Source organism: Mustela lutreola, chromosome 10, assembly GCF_030435805.1.
Source record: "Mustela lutreola isolate mMusLut2 chromosome 10, mMusLut2.pri, whole genome shotgun sequence".
Classification (NCBI taxonomy): domain Eukaryota; kingdom Metazoa; phylum Chordata; class Mammalia; order Carnivora; family Mustelidae; genus Mustela; species Mustela lutreola.
This window is the reverse complement of record NC_081299.1, coordinates 65,764,632-65,781,992: the sequence shown is the minus strand read 5'-3', so window position 1 is coordinate 65,781,992 and position 17,361 is coordinate 65,764,632. Positions and strand designations below refer to the sequence as shown.

Below are 17,361 nucleotides of genomic sequence, written 5' to 3'. Positions count from 1 at the left end.
CAACTCCTTCATGATGCTACTTCTCATTTTCAAGCTACATTTACAAATTGAAATACAGTAAGTTCCCACTATGGAATCTTTATTATTATACAAAATTGGAAAGACCCAAAATCAAATGGTTTATTTTTATGTAGCTTTAATTAGAAAAATTTTTAATGCAACAGATATGGAATATATTCTTGACCTATAAGGAAAGTATTAGAACAATAATAGGATATATAAGAACAAATTATCTTCACCTATGTACAATAACACAAATCAAACAAATAAACCATCACAGGAAAGAAGTTAGACCCAAAAGAGTAAATAGTCCATAATGTTATGTTAGGGATAAAAAAAAGTCAGAATAGTGGATATCCTATGTAGCTAGACTGGAGTTAAAGGGAACTTCTAGAATGTTCTGTTTCTTACCTGAGTTCTAGTTTCATGGCTTGAGTCTATCAAAATGTATTGAGCCATACAATTATGAACTGTATACTTTTTATGTGTATATACTACTTTAATAAAAAGCTTTTTTAAATTGTTAATGATTTTTAGACTTATTAATAAGACTTTATGTTCTTATAAAGAATATATTTATTCTTATATTGTAAGTGAGAAACTAGATAGAAAACTTCCTGAATTCACAAGATACATATTAAGGTGCCTCTCCAGCTCAGTTAATGCACAGTGGCCATGTCCATGATTAAATCCCTCCTTCTAATAACAAATCACTCTTCTTGGGCAAATATTATTTAAAATGGGATGATCATATTTCTCTCTCTTCTGCAGAGAAAGTGATTGTTCTTGGGGAGTACGCATATGATTTGAACTAAATCAACAGCCATTTTTTGGATTATTTCACAATGAAACTGGAAAAGAAAAGCCCTCTTCCTTTTTGGGTCACAAGACTGAATGAATGTCAGCTTGGATTCAGATGGTTTAAGATTTATCAAGAATGCTAGCCTGAGAGAATGACAGCAAGAAACCAAAGAAGGAACCAGAGTGTGTGTGTGTGTGTGTGTGTGCGTGCGCGCGTGCACACAAATGTGCACGTGTGTGAGAAAGAATAGCTTTTGAATCTCTAGATTCAATCATTTCTGAGGCAGTTCAGTTCAACCCCAGCCTTTTATATGGTTTGACTATTTTTTTAATCATGTAATTCATGTTGCGTTTTATCACTTGTAACTAAAATAGTCATACTTGACAGAAAAATCGGACTATAGTTCTTGTCAGCTTTAATCCCCTCAAACTCTTACCAGTACTGTCACACCTTAAAAGAGGGTTTCTGATATTAAGCAAACCAAAAAATGGCCTTAGTGTAAAGAGTACACCATTAACTGGAGACCCAAAGAGAAGATCAAATAATTTGGAAATAAAATAAGAAGGCAAAATTAAGATGATGTGGGTGAAGACCAAATGATGCTGACAAAATAAAGTTTTCCAAAATCACACATCCACACTTAAGTTAAATTCAGACTTTGTAAGAAGAAACTTTGATTTTTCACAGATACAGAACATAAATCCAAAAGAAATTATGTTCATTTTTCCCACCATTAATGGTTTTAAAGATTTTATTTATTTATTTGACAGAGAGAGATCACAAGTAGATGGAGAGGCAGGCAGAGAGAGAGAGAGAGAGAAGCAGGCTCCCTGCTGAGCAAAGAGCCTAATGCGGGACTCGATCCCAAGACCCTGAGATCATGACCTCAGCCGAAGGCAGCGGCTTAACCCACTGACTCACCCAGGTGCCCCCCACCATTAATGGTTTTAAAGCCCACTGCTTCTAGTTATTTGCAGGCATTATGATTTTCCATATGTATCTTCAACACAGACATAAATAAAACATGCCATTTCTGTTTCAGCTACTTCTCTTTTTCCTGTGTTTTCTTATTTTGCAATTTTCAATCTTCTATGATGAGCTAAAAATTATTAGTATGTGAAGGGTTCGTGTATTTTTTTCCTTCTTTTACACACTTGGTGATTCCTCTTCTTTGATCTCTGAGAAAAGAGAAACAACATATTCTTACTGGATTATTTAGGGAAAAGCAACCAGAAGGAGGAAAAACATTGGGCTACTGGGGGGTCTAAACCAACCATCCCTGACTTTGGCAGTGCATGCTCCATGAAGAAGAGAAGACACGAAGAAACCAAGATGGTAGAGTCGGTAGTAGCATGAGAGTTTCTTAGCAGTTTGCAAGTGAAAGAGAATAAAGAAGATATGATATTCTAATTTTATTTCTCACAAACGAAAATAAAATTTGAGTATAAATTGAAACTTCTGTCTTATTTTTTTTAAAGATTTTATTTATTTATTTGACAGACAGAAATCACAAGTAGGCAGAGAAGCAGGCAGAGAGAGAAGGGGGAAGCAAGCTCTCCGCCGAGCAGAGAGCCCAATGTGGGGCTCGATCCCAGGACCCTGGGATCATGACCATAGCCAAAGGCAGAGGCTTTAACCCACTGAGCCACCGAGGTGCCCCTCTGTCTGATCTTTGACTGAAACTATGCAGCATGTATTCTTGAGAGAATCTGTAGAGAATACATGTAATGCTAAAATCTGAGGCCATAAATATGAAAGGCACATATGTCTATCTAGCACTGACTACATGGCATTAAGAGAAACTCTGAGGCGGAAGACACATCAAAAAAGTCAAATCAAAAATGGCAAAAAGCAAAGATCCTATCTGATCAGGAACAACGCTGATCCAATCCATTTCTGGGCCCCAAGCAAAGAAGCACATTTTGAGAGAAGAAGGCAAGGATACAACTTTGAGTGCTCACACAGTAGAAATGACAGAATTGTATCATTTCCAAGTTTCTGTCTTTAGACATGGGGGGAAAGAGAAATAGTGCAAATTCCTAGGATTTACCCTAAGGGTGGGGACATCAGGAAATGGGAGGGGGGGGACAAAACACACCCAGCCAGTGAGCTACAGGGTAGGACTCCTCACAAGACGGTGACCTACAGTGACACAGTGAACTTCCACATACCCAGTAGATCCAAGCAGGAGTAGCCATACAGCTGACACCTTCAAATGTCAATACCATCAAATATCTACCTGTTTCCTCAGGAGGCAAATCCTCTAAGAAGTCATCTGCAGCCCACAGCATCTGTCCCAGCGCAGAGAGGATCAGAACGTCCTTTACAGGGTCCAGCTCCCACTCTGAGGTATAATTACTAACCACCAAGATGTCAGAAAGAGCAAATCCAAGTTCTCTGTGGACTGTCTCTAACTGCAATAGAGAAACAGTGACCAAGACTATTTTAGGTCAATATATACCACGAAAGCAGTAACAAATAGCAGGAGCTTGGCAGTAGTATTCCTGTCGGGGAAAATAAAGATAGAGATCTGGTCCCATAAATACTTTCTTAAAGAGCTTCACAAGTCAATTTCCAGTGTCACTACCAACTTTCATCGAGAATACATGTAATAGATTTCATGTGAGTTAGAAATGAAAGGTAACTAATAGTTCCATGTAGATTACATGTAGAACTATTACTAATAGTTCCATGTAGATAACTGAAGCATTTTTAATGCTTTATGTGATTTCCCTGTTTCTTATTCAAAGTTATTCTCATGATTAGCCAATTGTACTAGATTAGCTTAGTATGCTATTTTAATTCTTGCTTAGACAAATTTATCTGGGGATTGACACTGCTTGGATTTAAAACAGGGCTCTGTTATTTCTCGTCACTGTCAAAAACACTAGCAAATACTTTACTCTCTGTGTGTTTGTTTCCTCATCTATAAAATGTGGTAATGCCAGTACTCATCTCACAGGGCTGTTGTAAATATTGAATAAGAAAATTTATCATATATTTAGTGCTCAACAAATACTAGCTATCATTACATGTTCCCAACTGGTATTCCCAAATCCAGGTTCCTTTCGACTACAATCCATTCTACATGTAGTGGCAGATTAATTTTTGTGATGCGTCAGTTTGGCTATATCACTATTTTTTAAAGCTGCATTATCTACAATAGCCAAATTATAGAAAGAGCCCAAGTGTCCACTGACTGATGAATGGATAAAGAAGATGTGATTCATATATATATATGTGTATATATATATATGTGTGTGTGTGTGTGTGTGTGTATATATATGAAAAATCTTGCCATTTACAAGATTAGAATTAGAGAGTATTATGCTAAGTGAAATAATTTGGAGAAAGACAAACACCATATAATTTCACTCATATGTGGAATTTAAGAAACAAAACAAATGAGCAAAGGGTAAAAAGGGAGAGAGAGAGAGAAACTAAGAAACAGACTCTTAAGAATAGAGAGAACAAACTGAAGGTTACGGGGGATGGGGGAGACAGGCTAAATCCGTGATGGGGATTAAGGAGGGCATGTGCTGTGATGAGCACTGGTGATGCATGGAAAAGCTGAATCACTACATTGTACATTTGAAACTAATATTATACCGTATGTTAACTCACTGGAATTTAAATAAAAACTTAAGAGAAAAAGAATTGCTATGATTCCCCATAGTGTGCCCAATTACGTAAAGTCACCTCATGCAAATATAACTTCTTTATCTCCCCCTACAAGGATTCGGCTCTCCACTAAACTGAATGACTCCATGCTTCCCACTCACACTGCCTCTTCCTACACTACGGTATTGACTTGGGCTACATTCATAGCCTGATTTTTTTTGTCCCCTTTTGTCTCGTCACCTCCCCAAATCCTCCTCCTCTTTGAAACCTATTTTCCAGGGACACTCCAGGAATGAAATCTTCTCCATCTCCTTCACTAATATTTTCCTCCTCTAAACTTTCGATTTTATTTTGAATCCCTTCATAAGATTTATCATACTCATACTCTGTCAATTTTTTTCCTATCCCTCTCCCCCACCCTCTCACCTCTACCGATAAAATTATAACCTTTTGAATGCAGAGAAATTGTTTTAATTACTGTGTATCTAGTTAGCAACTATCACACTGACTCAATTATGAAAGGCAATCAATAAATATTTGTTGAATTGAAGCTATTTGGTTTAAATTATAATGAATGGAATGATCTGTGTCCATGTAAAGATGAATATATATTTAATTTTTAAATTTGAGATGTAAGTCTGAATTACCCAAGAAATTATTTTAAATCTTAAGTTCAATAGGTGATCATTTTTATTTTTATTCACAGCAATATCATGTGATTATAGTGACATATCTCAGAAAATGTGTCTGCAAAGAGGAACATCATTTATTACCTTAGGCTTCACAAGCATACATTTGTATATGTCTCCAAGGTCACCTCTGCTAATCAGGTCCATGCTATCCACATGAGTGAGTAAAACCACATGTGCTACACCTAGGCCAAACAGATACTTGTCACTTTGATCATTAAAGACAGCATCAGGATGTTTCAGTTAACCAGGGATCAATTATGCAGCAGGCTATCTCTGGAGCAAGTTTAGAGATTTGGGAAGGCCCACCATCCCTTAAAAACGCACTGCTCAAGTACTCATTAGTATCATAGGAAATTCCCTTCATTGCTTTTCATGGTAAGAAATGTGGCTTCAAATGAAACCACCTTTTGGAAGAGATAACTAAAGAGGTAACTAGTGATACTACAATATTGTTGATTGGTCTCCTATCCTGTCCAAACGGTTGTTTTTATGGAGACTACAGAAGAGATCTCACAAGCAAGATGGGGGAGAATCCTCCAGAAGTCAAAAGCAAGTATGAAAGCATCACAAGTAAATTGTTCTATGACAATGCTAGCAAGCACCTCCCTGCACACCTCACTGGCAAGGTTTCAAATTACAGTGAGCAAGTAAATCACTCATGCTTCTAACTTAATCAAAGCTGTGACAAACTGGCTCTTTTCCCGACAGAATGGGTAATAAAGCCAAGAAAAGCCAGTATGGGGCACCTTAATTCCCCGATCCTGTCTACCTTCCCCTAAGCCTTTATGCTACCCCGCCCTACCTAACATCTTACTTCCCTGCCTGTTTTCTTACTAATATACTGTTTTCCATTTCTAATCATTTAAGGCCCAAGTAGAAATCTAGAACTTTTGGTAAATGAATCTATGTTAGGATACAGTGGTAACAAGTAGTGAAGACTGTGTTAAATTCTTCAAATATATTGATTTGTTTAATCCTTATAATAAATCTCTGAGATAGGTGCTACCCTTTTACTAATTTTCTAGATTAGGAAATCGAGACATAGAGAATTTAGGTTATGGCACAAAGTCATACAGCTGTTGAGTGCTTGATTTGTTTGAACCACACTGATGGGCCACAGAAGATTCACATTTGCAATTTCTCAAATTTTTCATCCTGTCCTAAAACCATTGTACAATGTAGTCTAATTAACTGCCCTCAATAGCAGAGTGGAACAAGACTCACCACACTTTATCAACTCCCTTCGAATTTTTTTTATCTTTGCCATCATGTCACGAGAGAGGTGTTCAACAGAGTTGATGTCAAACACAAGTGCCACACAATGGATTCTGTCCTTCAGCAATGGGTTGTCAATATAGTTACTATGACCCGGTGTGATTGGTTTTGTGGAATTAAACTGAAAGGTAAACACAACACAACATTTTAATTCCATGGATATATTCATGAGCATGTATTATATATCAGGCAGTGTGCAAGTCTCTGATATTATGAGGCTAACAATCCAGTAGAGAAGACAGTCTGTGCAAGTAGCCAGCATCCCATTCCCTCAGTCACATAAAGTTTCCAAAGAAGTGGACACGTAATCTGGGAGCTGAAAAGTAGGGGAAGTTAGTCTGATAAAAGGAATGAGCACATGGCCAAAAGCATTCTAGATAGAACCAATGTGGGCAAGGTGGAGGTGAGAGCCTTCAGAAAGAAATGTGGTTTCACCACACAGAATGCAAGGGCTGAAAGTGGTTCAAAATGAGATGCATTTACTCTTGAACTAGCAATCCTTCTGCTGGCAATCTGTCACAGGTATGGCAGTAAAAATACAAAATGATGCATGCACAAGTCTGTTAACTTCAGGACTACATGTAGTGGCAGGATTCTAATGTACCAATAACACAGAGTAGTTCATGACTTCTCTAAAAAGAGGAGAACCACAGACCTGTATTTTCTTATATTGTAAAAAAGGAAAGTATACCATAAATTTTTATATATTTTTTAAGAATTTATTTTTTTATTTGACAGACAGAGATCACAAATAGGCAGAGAGGCAGATGGGAGCTGGGGGGAGAAGGCTCCCTGCTGCTGAACAGAGAGCCCAATGTGGGGCTCGATCTCAGGATGCTGGGATCATGACCTGTGCCCCAAGGCAGAGGCTTTAACCCACTGAGCCACCCAGGCGCCCCTTATATGGTTATTTATAAGAAAAAGGAAGAAGTGTATTTGAAGGGCCAGAGAAAGGAAATAGATTGACTACACCCTATTTTGTAAAGTTGACTTTAGACTATATTTCAGTATACCAAACCTAACTGTATGTGGTTTTGGTAAATGTTAGTTGACTAGGAAGGGTGGGTTTGATGTTTGTCATCAGAGTATTGGTGTACTTGCTATGATCTATGGATTAAATGTTAAGATGTATTAAATTTGATTCCAAGGAATACAGGGGAGGGGAAAGTGGATAAACACAGGTGATGAGCCATGAGTCAAAAATTGATGAAGCTGAGTAAATGGGAATTCATTAAATTGTTTGTCTACTTTTGCATCATTTAAAATCCCCTATAATAAAGCTGTTTTTAAAAAAAAAAAGAATATTGAAAAATAAACTTTCCCTCTACAAGACAATGCTGTACCAAAGAATGAAAGCCCTTGTATGAGTAGAAAAATAAAACATTTTGTGTTTCTGGATAAGAACATTGGATATGTAAAGATGTAAATCAAATTTTGATATAAAATTTTAATGTAATTCTAATCAAAACAACAACAAATCAAACACAAACAGGCTCACTTAGAAAAGTATATTGTGGAAATAGTGAGAAAATCAAATGCAAGAAATAAGTAATGAATATGACTTGTCCAGTGAGGTATCAAGACACAGTTGATTGCTATGGTAGTTACAACAATTAAACGATGTGGTAATAGAAAGAGTATCATAGGGGCGCCTGGGTGGCTCAGTGGGTTAAGCCACTGCCTTCAGCTCGGGTCATGATCTTAGGGTCCTGGGATCGAGTCCCGCATCGGGCTATCTGCTGAGCGGGGAGCCTGCTTCCCTCTCTCTCTCTCTCTCTCTGCCTGCCTCTCTGTCTACTTATGACCTCTCTCTGTCAAATAAATAAATAAAATCTTAAAAAAAAAAGAGTATCATAAAGGAATTGATAAATACATCAACAGAACAAACCAATCCCTGTATTTGGTAGGGAAAAGATGCAAAGACATTCAAGGAAAGATGCTGGCACTACTGTTCATTTGGAAAAAGGTAAAGTAATGATTAATTAAAAATCTAAATGTCTATACAAAGGACTAGAAAGTTTTTTTAAAAATGACAGACTAAAGTAGTTTTCTCTTTATTCCCCCCTTCTCCTGTCTAGAACACAGACAGGGCTCAGTATTAACATCTGGAGAGCATTAAAGATGAAAGCCACACATCTTAGTCAGCTTGGGCTGCCATAACAAATTACCATATTTGGTGCCATGAAGAACAAAAATTACTTCTCACAGTTCTGGGGCTAGAAAGTCCAAGATCAAGGTGCTAGCAGATTTGGCCTCTGATGAGAGACCTCTTCCTGGTTGGTAGATAGCTACCTTCTCATTGTGTCTTCATGTGGCAGAGAGAAAGATCATCTCTCTTTTTATCTCTTCTTGTAGGACACTAATCCCATTCATGAGAGATTTACCCTCATGACCTAATCACCTCTCAAAGGCCCCACCTCCTAATACCATGACCCATATGCCAATATCTAAGTGATTAGCCCAATCATACCTGATATCTGTCCGAAATGTGGCCTTTTAAGATGTAGACTATGTCATCCATGCATAGTCCTTCTTCCTTCTCACCCAGCCCCATTGAGTCACAGAGAATAAACGGCAGGGCATTGCCAGATCTCTGATCCTTAATGGAATATGTCCTGTACTACAGAGGAGAAAAAAAGCAATTTTAAGAGTACATTTTTTTAGTTGCAAATGGAGATAAAGTCTACATGGAATGAAGTCAAATAACCTTCAACAAAGCAGGAAAAAATATACAGTGGAAAAAAAGACAGTCTTTTCAATAAATGGTGCTGGGAAAATTGGACAGCTATATGTAGAAGAATGAACTCAACCATCCTCTTACACCATACAAAAAGATAAACTCGAAATGGATAAAAGACCTCAACATGAGACAGGAATCCATCAGAATCCTAGAGGAGAGCGCAGGCAGTAAACTCTTTGATATCAGCCACAGAAACTTCTTTCAAGATATGTCTCCCAAGGCAAAGGAAACAAAAGCGAAAATGAACTTTTGGGACTTCATCAAAATCAAAAGCTTCTGCACAGCAAAGGAAACAGTCAACAAAACAAAGAGGCAGCCAATGGAATGGGAGAAGATATTTGCAAATGACAGTACAGACAAAAGGCTGATATCCAGGATCTATAAAGAACTTCTCAAACTCAACACACACAAAACAGATAATCATGTCAAAAAATGGGCAGAAGACATGAACAGACACTTCTCCAATGAAGACAAACAAATGGCTATCAGACACATGAAAAAATGATCATCATCACTACCCATCAGGGAGATTCAAATCAAAACCACATTGAGATATCACCTAACACAAGTTAGAATGGCCAAAATTAACAAGACAGTAAACAACATGTGTTGGAGAGGATGTAGAGAAAGGGGAACCCTCTTACATTGTTGGTGGGAATGCAAGTGGTGCAGCCACTTTGGAAGACAGTGTGGAAATTCTTTAAGAAATTAAAAATAGAGCTTCCCTATGACCCTGCAATTGCACTAATGGGTATTTACCCCAAAGATAAAGATGTAGTGAAAAGAAGGGCCATCTGTACCCCAATGTTCATAGCAGCAATGGCCACAGACTGTGGAAAGAACCAAGATGCCCTTCAATGGACAAATGGATAAGGAAGATGTGGTCCATATAAACTATGGAGTATTATGCCTCCATCAGAAAAAGGATGAATACCCAACTTTTGTATCAACATGGACAGGACTGGAGGAGATTATGCTGAGTGAAATAAGTCAAGCAGAGAAGGTCAACTATCCTATGGTTTCACTTATTTGTGGAGCATAAGAAATAACACGGAGGACATGGGGAGATGGAGAGGAGAAGGTAGTTGAGGGAAATTGGAGGGGGAGATGAACCATGAGAGACTATGGACTCTGAAAAACAATCTGAGGGTTTTGAAGGGGCAGGGGGTGGGAAGCTGGGTTAGCCTGGTGGTGGGTACTATGGAGGGCATGTATTGCATGGAGTACTGGGTGTGGTGCATAAACAATGAATTCTGGTACACTGAAAAAAAAATTAAAAAAAAAATTAATTTGAACAAAGAAGCAAAGGCTGAGTGACTTTGAATGGACATACCTTGCCAGATACCCCACTTGTATCAGAGCCCACCAGAGCCTGGTGTGTTACATGGCCTCGGAAAACAGACTTTACTGAGTTGAAGAAGCTAGACTTCCCAGCCCCAGTGGGACCCAGGAGTAGAATCCGTATCTGGTGAACGAGGCCTCCATATGGACTGTAGGTTTTTATGTCATGCAGTAATCTCTCATGGAGTCTGTTCAGACAATTATAACAACAAAGAGTACATCACAAGAACTTACCATAAGCTTTCCTAGAATTCCTTTTCTTTTCTTATATATTATTATTTCTTTTTGATTAGCAACTTACTTTCCTGTTGAAAGGACAAGCAGCTATCCTACTTCAAATCCTACTATAAAAGAATAAAAAAGCAAAAATAACACAACTAAAGCCAACCAGACACAAAACCTTTCAGATTTAAGCAACCAGTTCATATAAACCTAATAACAAATATGAACTGTGTTATGAAGGTAACTTATCAATAATAAATTTCAAAAAGCACAACATAACGTGTGACTTTTGAAGTTTATGTAAGTAGATAATTTCTAACATGTTCTTGAAGTTCATTTAAGTATCCTGTACCTACCAGCCACCCTTTCCAACGCAATTCCCTCAAGTAGTTGAAACTGTAACTTCAAAAGTCTAAGCAAAAATGTAGACATGCAGCCAAATAATTATTTTCCTTCAAGTATATAAAAACATTAGGAGTGCTTTCCCTTTGCCCAGCATTCTTTCTATTTTAACATTGGTATTATCAAATAGTTTCATGATTATAAATATAATTATAGTTTATTCTTGATGATCCAAAAGTTACGTTATAATCTATGTTAACAATTTGACAGAACTTATAAAAAAATAAGTCTAAGATAATAAACAGAATAACAGAACATTATTTTAATTGACTTATTTTATAACATACAATATATAATATTTATAATAAAAACATGATTTTAATTGACATTGACTTACTGAGTAATCCCTTTCATGGTTCTTTTATCCAATAAATCTAGGGAAATAAAGAAAAATGAAAAGCACAAGTTGTTGAATGATGGTCTAAATGAATGTCAATGCATTCACTAGGGTAAAATACAGAAACAGCTCTTCCATGACAGCAGCACAGTACAACGAAAGCAAGCGGAGAAAATTCTGCAAAGCTCCTTAATATCTCTTTCGAAGAATCTAGTGCTAGAGGGAAGGTGGGCACTGTAAGACTAGATTTCCTACAGATCTCTTCTCACCCAATTACTCAGCAGTAGGATGTGGCTTGCCCCAACATGGGAAATGAGAACTGGGGTCCTTTCTGAATCAAAGAAGCAAGGCATGAAGGCAGGGGGACAGGCCAAGGAAAGACTGGGAACACTCTAAAATAGTTCCTCTCCATAATCCAAGAGGTCTGAAAGGGATAATGTACAGAGATACAAAAAAAAAAAAAAAAACCCACAGACACCAAATCTTCTCTAAAACCTACTGTCTACGGCTGGAGTTCCTGGAACTTCCAGTCCAATTAATTTTCTTTGTGGCTCCAAAGAGAGTGCAGGACGCCTCCCTCACCCAATCAGAGCACAGTAAGTGGTTCAAGGGAGAGCGGAGGACTTTTTGTGAACCATTGAGACTCAGGCCCAGAATTTCACTTCCTGTGAAGAGATACTCTTCGGTGGTAGATTTAAAACTGGACGGACCAGGGGCACCTGGGTGGCTCAGTGGGTTAAGCCTCTGCTTTAGACTCAGGTCATGATCTCAGGGTCCTGGGATCAAGCCCCAAATCAGACTCTCTGCTCAGCAGGGAGCCTGCTTCCCCGACCCCCACCTCTCTCTGCCTACCTCTCTGCCTACTTGCGATCTCATTCTCTCTCTCTGTCAAATAAATAAAAATAAAATCTTAAAAAAAAAAAAAAAATCAGTGGGTTCCGTGACTGACTGGGTTTCCGCTCAGGTAATGATCTCCCAGTAGTGGAATAGAGCCTGGGTCAGGATCCATGCCCCACATTGGGCTCCATGCTCCACATAGCACCTGTAGTGGATTCTCCCTCTCCTTCCCTCACTCACTCAGCCTCCCTCTCTCTAAAATAAATAAATGATAAATAAAATCTTAAAAAAAGAAAACTGAAAGGATCAGGTGTAGTGACGCTGGCAATTCTCTACACTACAAAAAAATACTGTGTGAAACATTTAAAAATATGGCTAAACATATGGACTGAAAACCTCTTTAAATGACCAAAAGTAAAAATAGTAAAGACTACATACAATGACTATAATAAAACGAGAAAAGAGTTAAGTGTACACAGAGACAAAAGCCACTTCTTGGGACTTTTACAAAGCACCTCTTAACTTTAACATCCAAAAGGAAATTCAAAATCAAAACTGTAAATATATAGAAGTTAACCAGAATATAAACATTTTATATCAACCTTGTGACAAAAGTACACTTCGTTAATAACAAGAAAGAAGGAAAGTTTTGAAAATCGAAAATAGAAACAGAAAAGACTACAGAAACAAACCTTAGAAATATTAGAAGGAATTAGCCAAAATACAACGCAAATTTTATAAGTTAAAAAAGGATAAAATAATATAGTAATTGGCTTAAACTGTAAAATAAATTACTAACTAGTCTAATCAAAGTAAACCAGATTCACAAAATATTATGCCACAGTTCATGTGCCAAATGGTTACATATTGTAACAAAAAGTGTTGGGAAAAATTTAGAAGTGACAAAAACTCTCATATACTGCTGTGGTGAGGGCAATTGGTATTGGAAAGCTTTGTCAGTATCCACTGAAGCTGAGCATACACCAATCCAATGACCCAGAAATTCTGTATACGTATTCTTTAAACAATACGAATGTGTGAACCAAAACACATATACACGAAGGCCTAGAGATTCCATGGATTTATGAGGCATGTCTTCATGGGAATGTCATGTAAGCTGATTGTCTTGATCTGCTCAGGCTGCCATACAAATACGTATAATAAAAAATTTCCTTCTCACAGTTCTGGAAGCTCAGAAGACCACTGTGCAGCAAGGTAGATTTCATCCTGAGGCCTCTTCCCTTGCCTTGTAGGTGGCCACCATCTCACTGTGTTCTCTTATGACCTCTTCTTGTATATTCAAGGGGAGAAAGTAAGCTCTCAGATGTCCCTTCTTAAACGAATGTGTATCCTATTAAATTAAGACCCCACTCTTAGGACCTCATTTAACCTTAATTACTTCCTTAGAGGTCCCGTCTCCAAGTATAGCCACACTGGGAGTTAGGGCTTCAACATAAGAGTCTTGGTTGGGGGCAACATTCAGTCCATAGCACTGACATATAAACATTCCATAATATAACCACTCTTCAGTACTTAAGGTGACCCACAAAGTTCAAAAAAACAACAGGCAGGTTGTTTTACAACGCTGCCTATTGTTTTATCCAGAAAGCATATGTCTAATATGCAAAGGAAGATCCTATGAGCCATGCACAATATTCTTATACCTTTTCTGCCTTCTCCGAGATTTCTGACTGCTTTTAACCTTATCCATGAAATGATTAGTCAAGCCTGATACTGGGAAAGATATCCGAATTGTAGAGGTCTGATTTTATAATCCACTCCCTTGTTTAGCTCAATCCCTCAAACATAATATTGAATGTAAGAGGCCAGACATACAAGAGTGCACATTGTGAAAGGATTCCACTTACATAGAATTCAAAAAGAAGAAGTAATTAGTGTCAATGAGCCAAAGTAATAGTTATCTTTGGTTGGTAATAACCACGAAGAATCAGCAAGGAGCTTTTTGAAATGATAATAATAATCTTATGTCTTCATCCTAGTAGTAGCGACATTAGTGTGTCTAGTTTATAAAAGTTTGTCATTGGTACATTTATCAATTGTGCATTTCTCTCAATATGTGTTATACCTCAATAAAAGTTTCCTTAACTGATCCAGGATTGTCAACATCATGACATATCCAAGTAAACTGACCAGACATCAACAAAATTTTTTAGATGTTTGAGGCAGCCAGGAAGTAAGATCAAATCATTCAAAGGGAAACAATAAAAACAAATAAGTAAGTCTGGCCCTAGGTTTTCCACAGCAATATCAGTACTGTGAAAACATTACAAGTCCCCAAAGAATTATGTACTCTGGTGATCATTCAAGTATAAAGACCACAGACAACTAGTTTGGAACATGCAAATACTCAAGAGGATATTATTTCCAGGGCCCCTTCTTTTAAATGGATAGACATAAATAACTGTTTCAGAGATAAAATGTAAATGGCCAATACACATAAACTTGCTAATAATAGGGAATAAGCAAAGAAGAAAATGGGAAACCATCTCTTGACCATCAAATTGCAAATATTCCAAAGTTTGATAATATCAAATGTTGGCAAGAAGATAGGGAAATAGGCATTTCTATAACACTCTTGGGAAAAGTATAAAAGCCTTTGAGATGTGTCTATTAAAGTGAAAACATAAATCTTTCTTAAACAACAAACCCACTTCCAGGAAGTTACTATAAAGAGTATTTTTGTGCACAGTTATATTCACAAACACATTACAAAAGCATTGATTCTAACAGCAAATATTGGAAACAATGTCCTTTAGGAGAAAAATAAGTATATTCATTTTGGTCTTTTAATATAATGGATACAATAGGAAATTGCAAGATCTAGTACCAGTCAAGAGAAGGTTGAGGTTTGGTTTCATTCCGAAAGAATCTCAGTCTTTAAGTTTGCTGCCTCTCCCCCATTCCTTCTCCTTCTACCTTCCCTCCCTCTCCCCTACCCCATCCCCCACACAAACACACTCCAGAAAATTCTGTATATGCTACCTTTGACCACGGTTGGGTCTCAGCAAAAGAGGTGTGGCCGGGTTTCAGTCTGGGTCATCCAGAGATAAGGACATTCTTTCCTTAAAGAGATGGGTTGCCTCAAATCCTCCAAACATTCAGGAGAGAACTCTCTAAGAGCCTATCTGATTAAACTTACCTTCACAACGAAAAACTTCACATTCCTCAAGGGAAATAGGTTGATCTTGAGGCAGTCCAAGTTTTTCAGCTGTATCTAAACTCACAGTCGCTTTTTTTTCCCTCAGATTTAGGAAGAACCCTAAACTATTACTGCACCTTACACTATATTCATAAAGAAATGTAGATGGTGAGTGTGCTCCTACATCACATTCTGAAATTTCATTCTCTTGAAAGGCAAAAAGGACAACGGGAACTGTGTCATCTCTCTTGTAATTCTCTCTTATATAGGCCCCCCAAACATAACATCCACCATAAATCACCATCAGAGTAGGCCCTTGGCCACAGCATCTCTTAAGACAATTAGATCCAGAGAATTCATGGACACTAGCTTTATAGAGAGGGGTAAACCGTTTTCCTCCAAAGTAATTCTGCAGCTTCTTTTCTTGCATCGCCGTCAAACGAGTCGCCACTGCCATGCTTCTCAATCTAGCAGAAAATCAAACATACTTTCCATTAAATATTGAAAACCAGGTAACACATCCTGGCATGAAGCTTGTATATGTGCCTCTTACGTACTCTACGTTACACTTAAGGTGAGTAAAAAGAAGATGAGCAGATAACAGAAAAATTACTCGCTTTTCATTCTAAATTTTTTTTTTTAATTAAAAAAGACTATTATTGGCAAGTGGCTAGGAAAAGTAGAAAGCAGCACGTCATTTACCTGTTTGTGGAACCTCTACAAGGACTGGGGCTGAGGGTGGCTGCTCTGTTTGGACGGCTAAGCAGACTCAGAAATCCACACAGAACATTCTTCAGCAACCTCCGGGGTTCAGGCACTCGGAGAAGAGGAAAATGAAACTTAGCAAGGCTCAGCCCACTGGGCAGAGTGCCAGCTTCCTCCCGCCCAGGAGCGGGGAGGGGAGACGGGAACTGCTCCAGTTACATTTACACACTCGGGTCAAATAAAAACATTAGGAGAATCAAAGAATTGATGTCAGAGAGACGAAAACCTAACAGCCCACTAGATTTTTAACCGACTTCTTTAAAGAAAAATTCAATCCGTTTATGTATGTTGAAATACAAAAAAAAAAAAAAAAAAAAAAAAAAAAAAAAAAAAAAAAAGGGCTGTTAATTCCTACGCCAGGGCGCATGCCTCAAACTCATCCACTTCTCTGCTATCAACTGACTTCCTTTCATCGGGTCCACTGTTTTCTGCATTGCTTGCGGGGAGGGGGAGGTAGGGGAGACAGATTTCAGGGAAAAAAAAAAAAAAAAACACAGCAAAACACAGATTTCTGACAAGCTGTGCCAGAGGAGCCACGATCCCAAACAGAGAACACTGAGCTAATGCAGAACGCTTTTGGAGATCAGCCAGTGTTAAGGGCCATGTCACCACCATCTGAAAACCTCCCCATGGTCGGGTCCCACTTCTCCCTGATTCAAACAAGCAGGAGATTCTTTTTCATTTTGCAGACCGTCTCAAGAACTCAGACTGAAGCGGGAGGATCTAACATCGCTTGGCAAACAGCTTTCAGTTCACTAAGGAAGCCAGATTTCTTCATGTTTGACAAATTACTTGTATCATCAATGGAATAGAATTTTTTTTTAAAAAAAATGGCTTAGCGCCTTAATGATAAAGAAATGAGACATGGAGATGGTAGAAAAGATCACTTGGTAGTCTCCAGTTAGCTCATATTCTTCTAAGATAGAATTGGCATTTAAGGCAGAGTTTCAAACCTGCCTCCAACCCCCCCTACACACACAAATAATCCATAATTCAGGTAGCCCTTGCTCGTAAATTACATCATTTGAATGAACAATCACCTTCCAGAAATTAATATTCCCAGCTCTCTTTTCCTTGAGCTTTTGGAAGACACCAACCCCCAACATGAGCTCAGAGGTGTGACAGTCCCCTCTAAAGACCTGTGTTGGAGGGCAACTGGGTGGTTGG

The 17,361-nt window shown here is 38.0% G+C and overlaps 1 protein-coding gene across 1 annotated transcript; it reads right to left on the bottom strand.

Moving 5' to 3' along the window:
• Positions 1 to 1,535: 1,535 nt before the first annotated feature.
• IFI44 (interferon induced protein 44) lies at positions 1,536 to 16,505 on the bottom strand. The gene is made up of 9 exons (XM_059134880.1): positions 16,132 to 16,505; positions 15,430 to 15,896; positions 11,433 to 11,469; positions 10,464 to 10,659; positions 8,861 to 9,010; positions 6,340 to 6,511; positions 5,197 to 5,297; positions 3,042 to 3,216; positions 1,536 to 1,980 (listed from the first exon to the last, which is right to left on the bottom strand). Exons 2-9 carry the CDS (start codon positions 15,884 to 15,886, stop codon positions 1,949 to 1,951), a joined length of 1,320 nt encoding a protein of 439 aa, XP_058990863.1. The 5' UTR covers positions 15,887 to 15,896; positions 16,132 to 16,505; the 3' UTR covers positions 1,536 to 1,948.
• Positions 16,506 to 17,361: the final 856 nt, after the last annotated feature.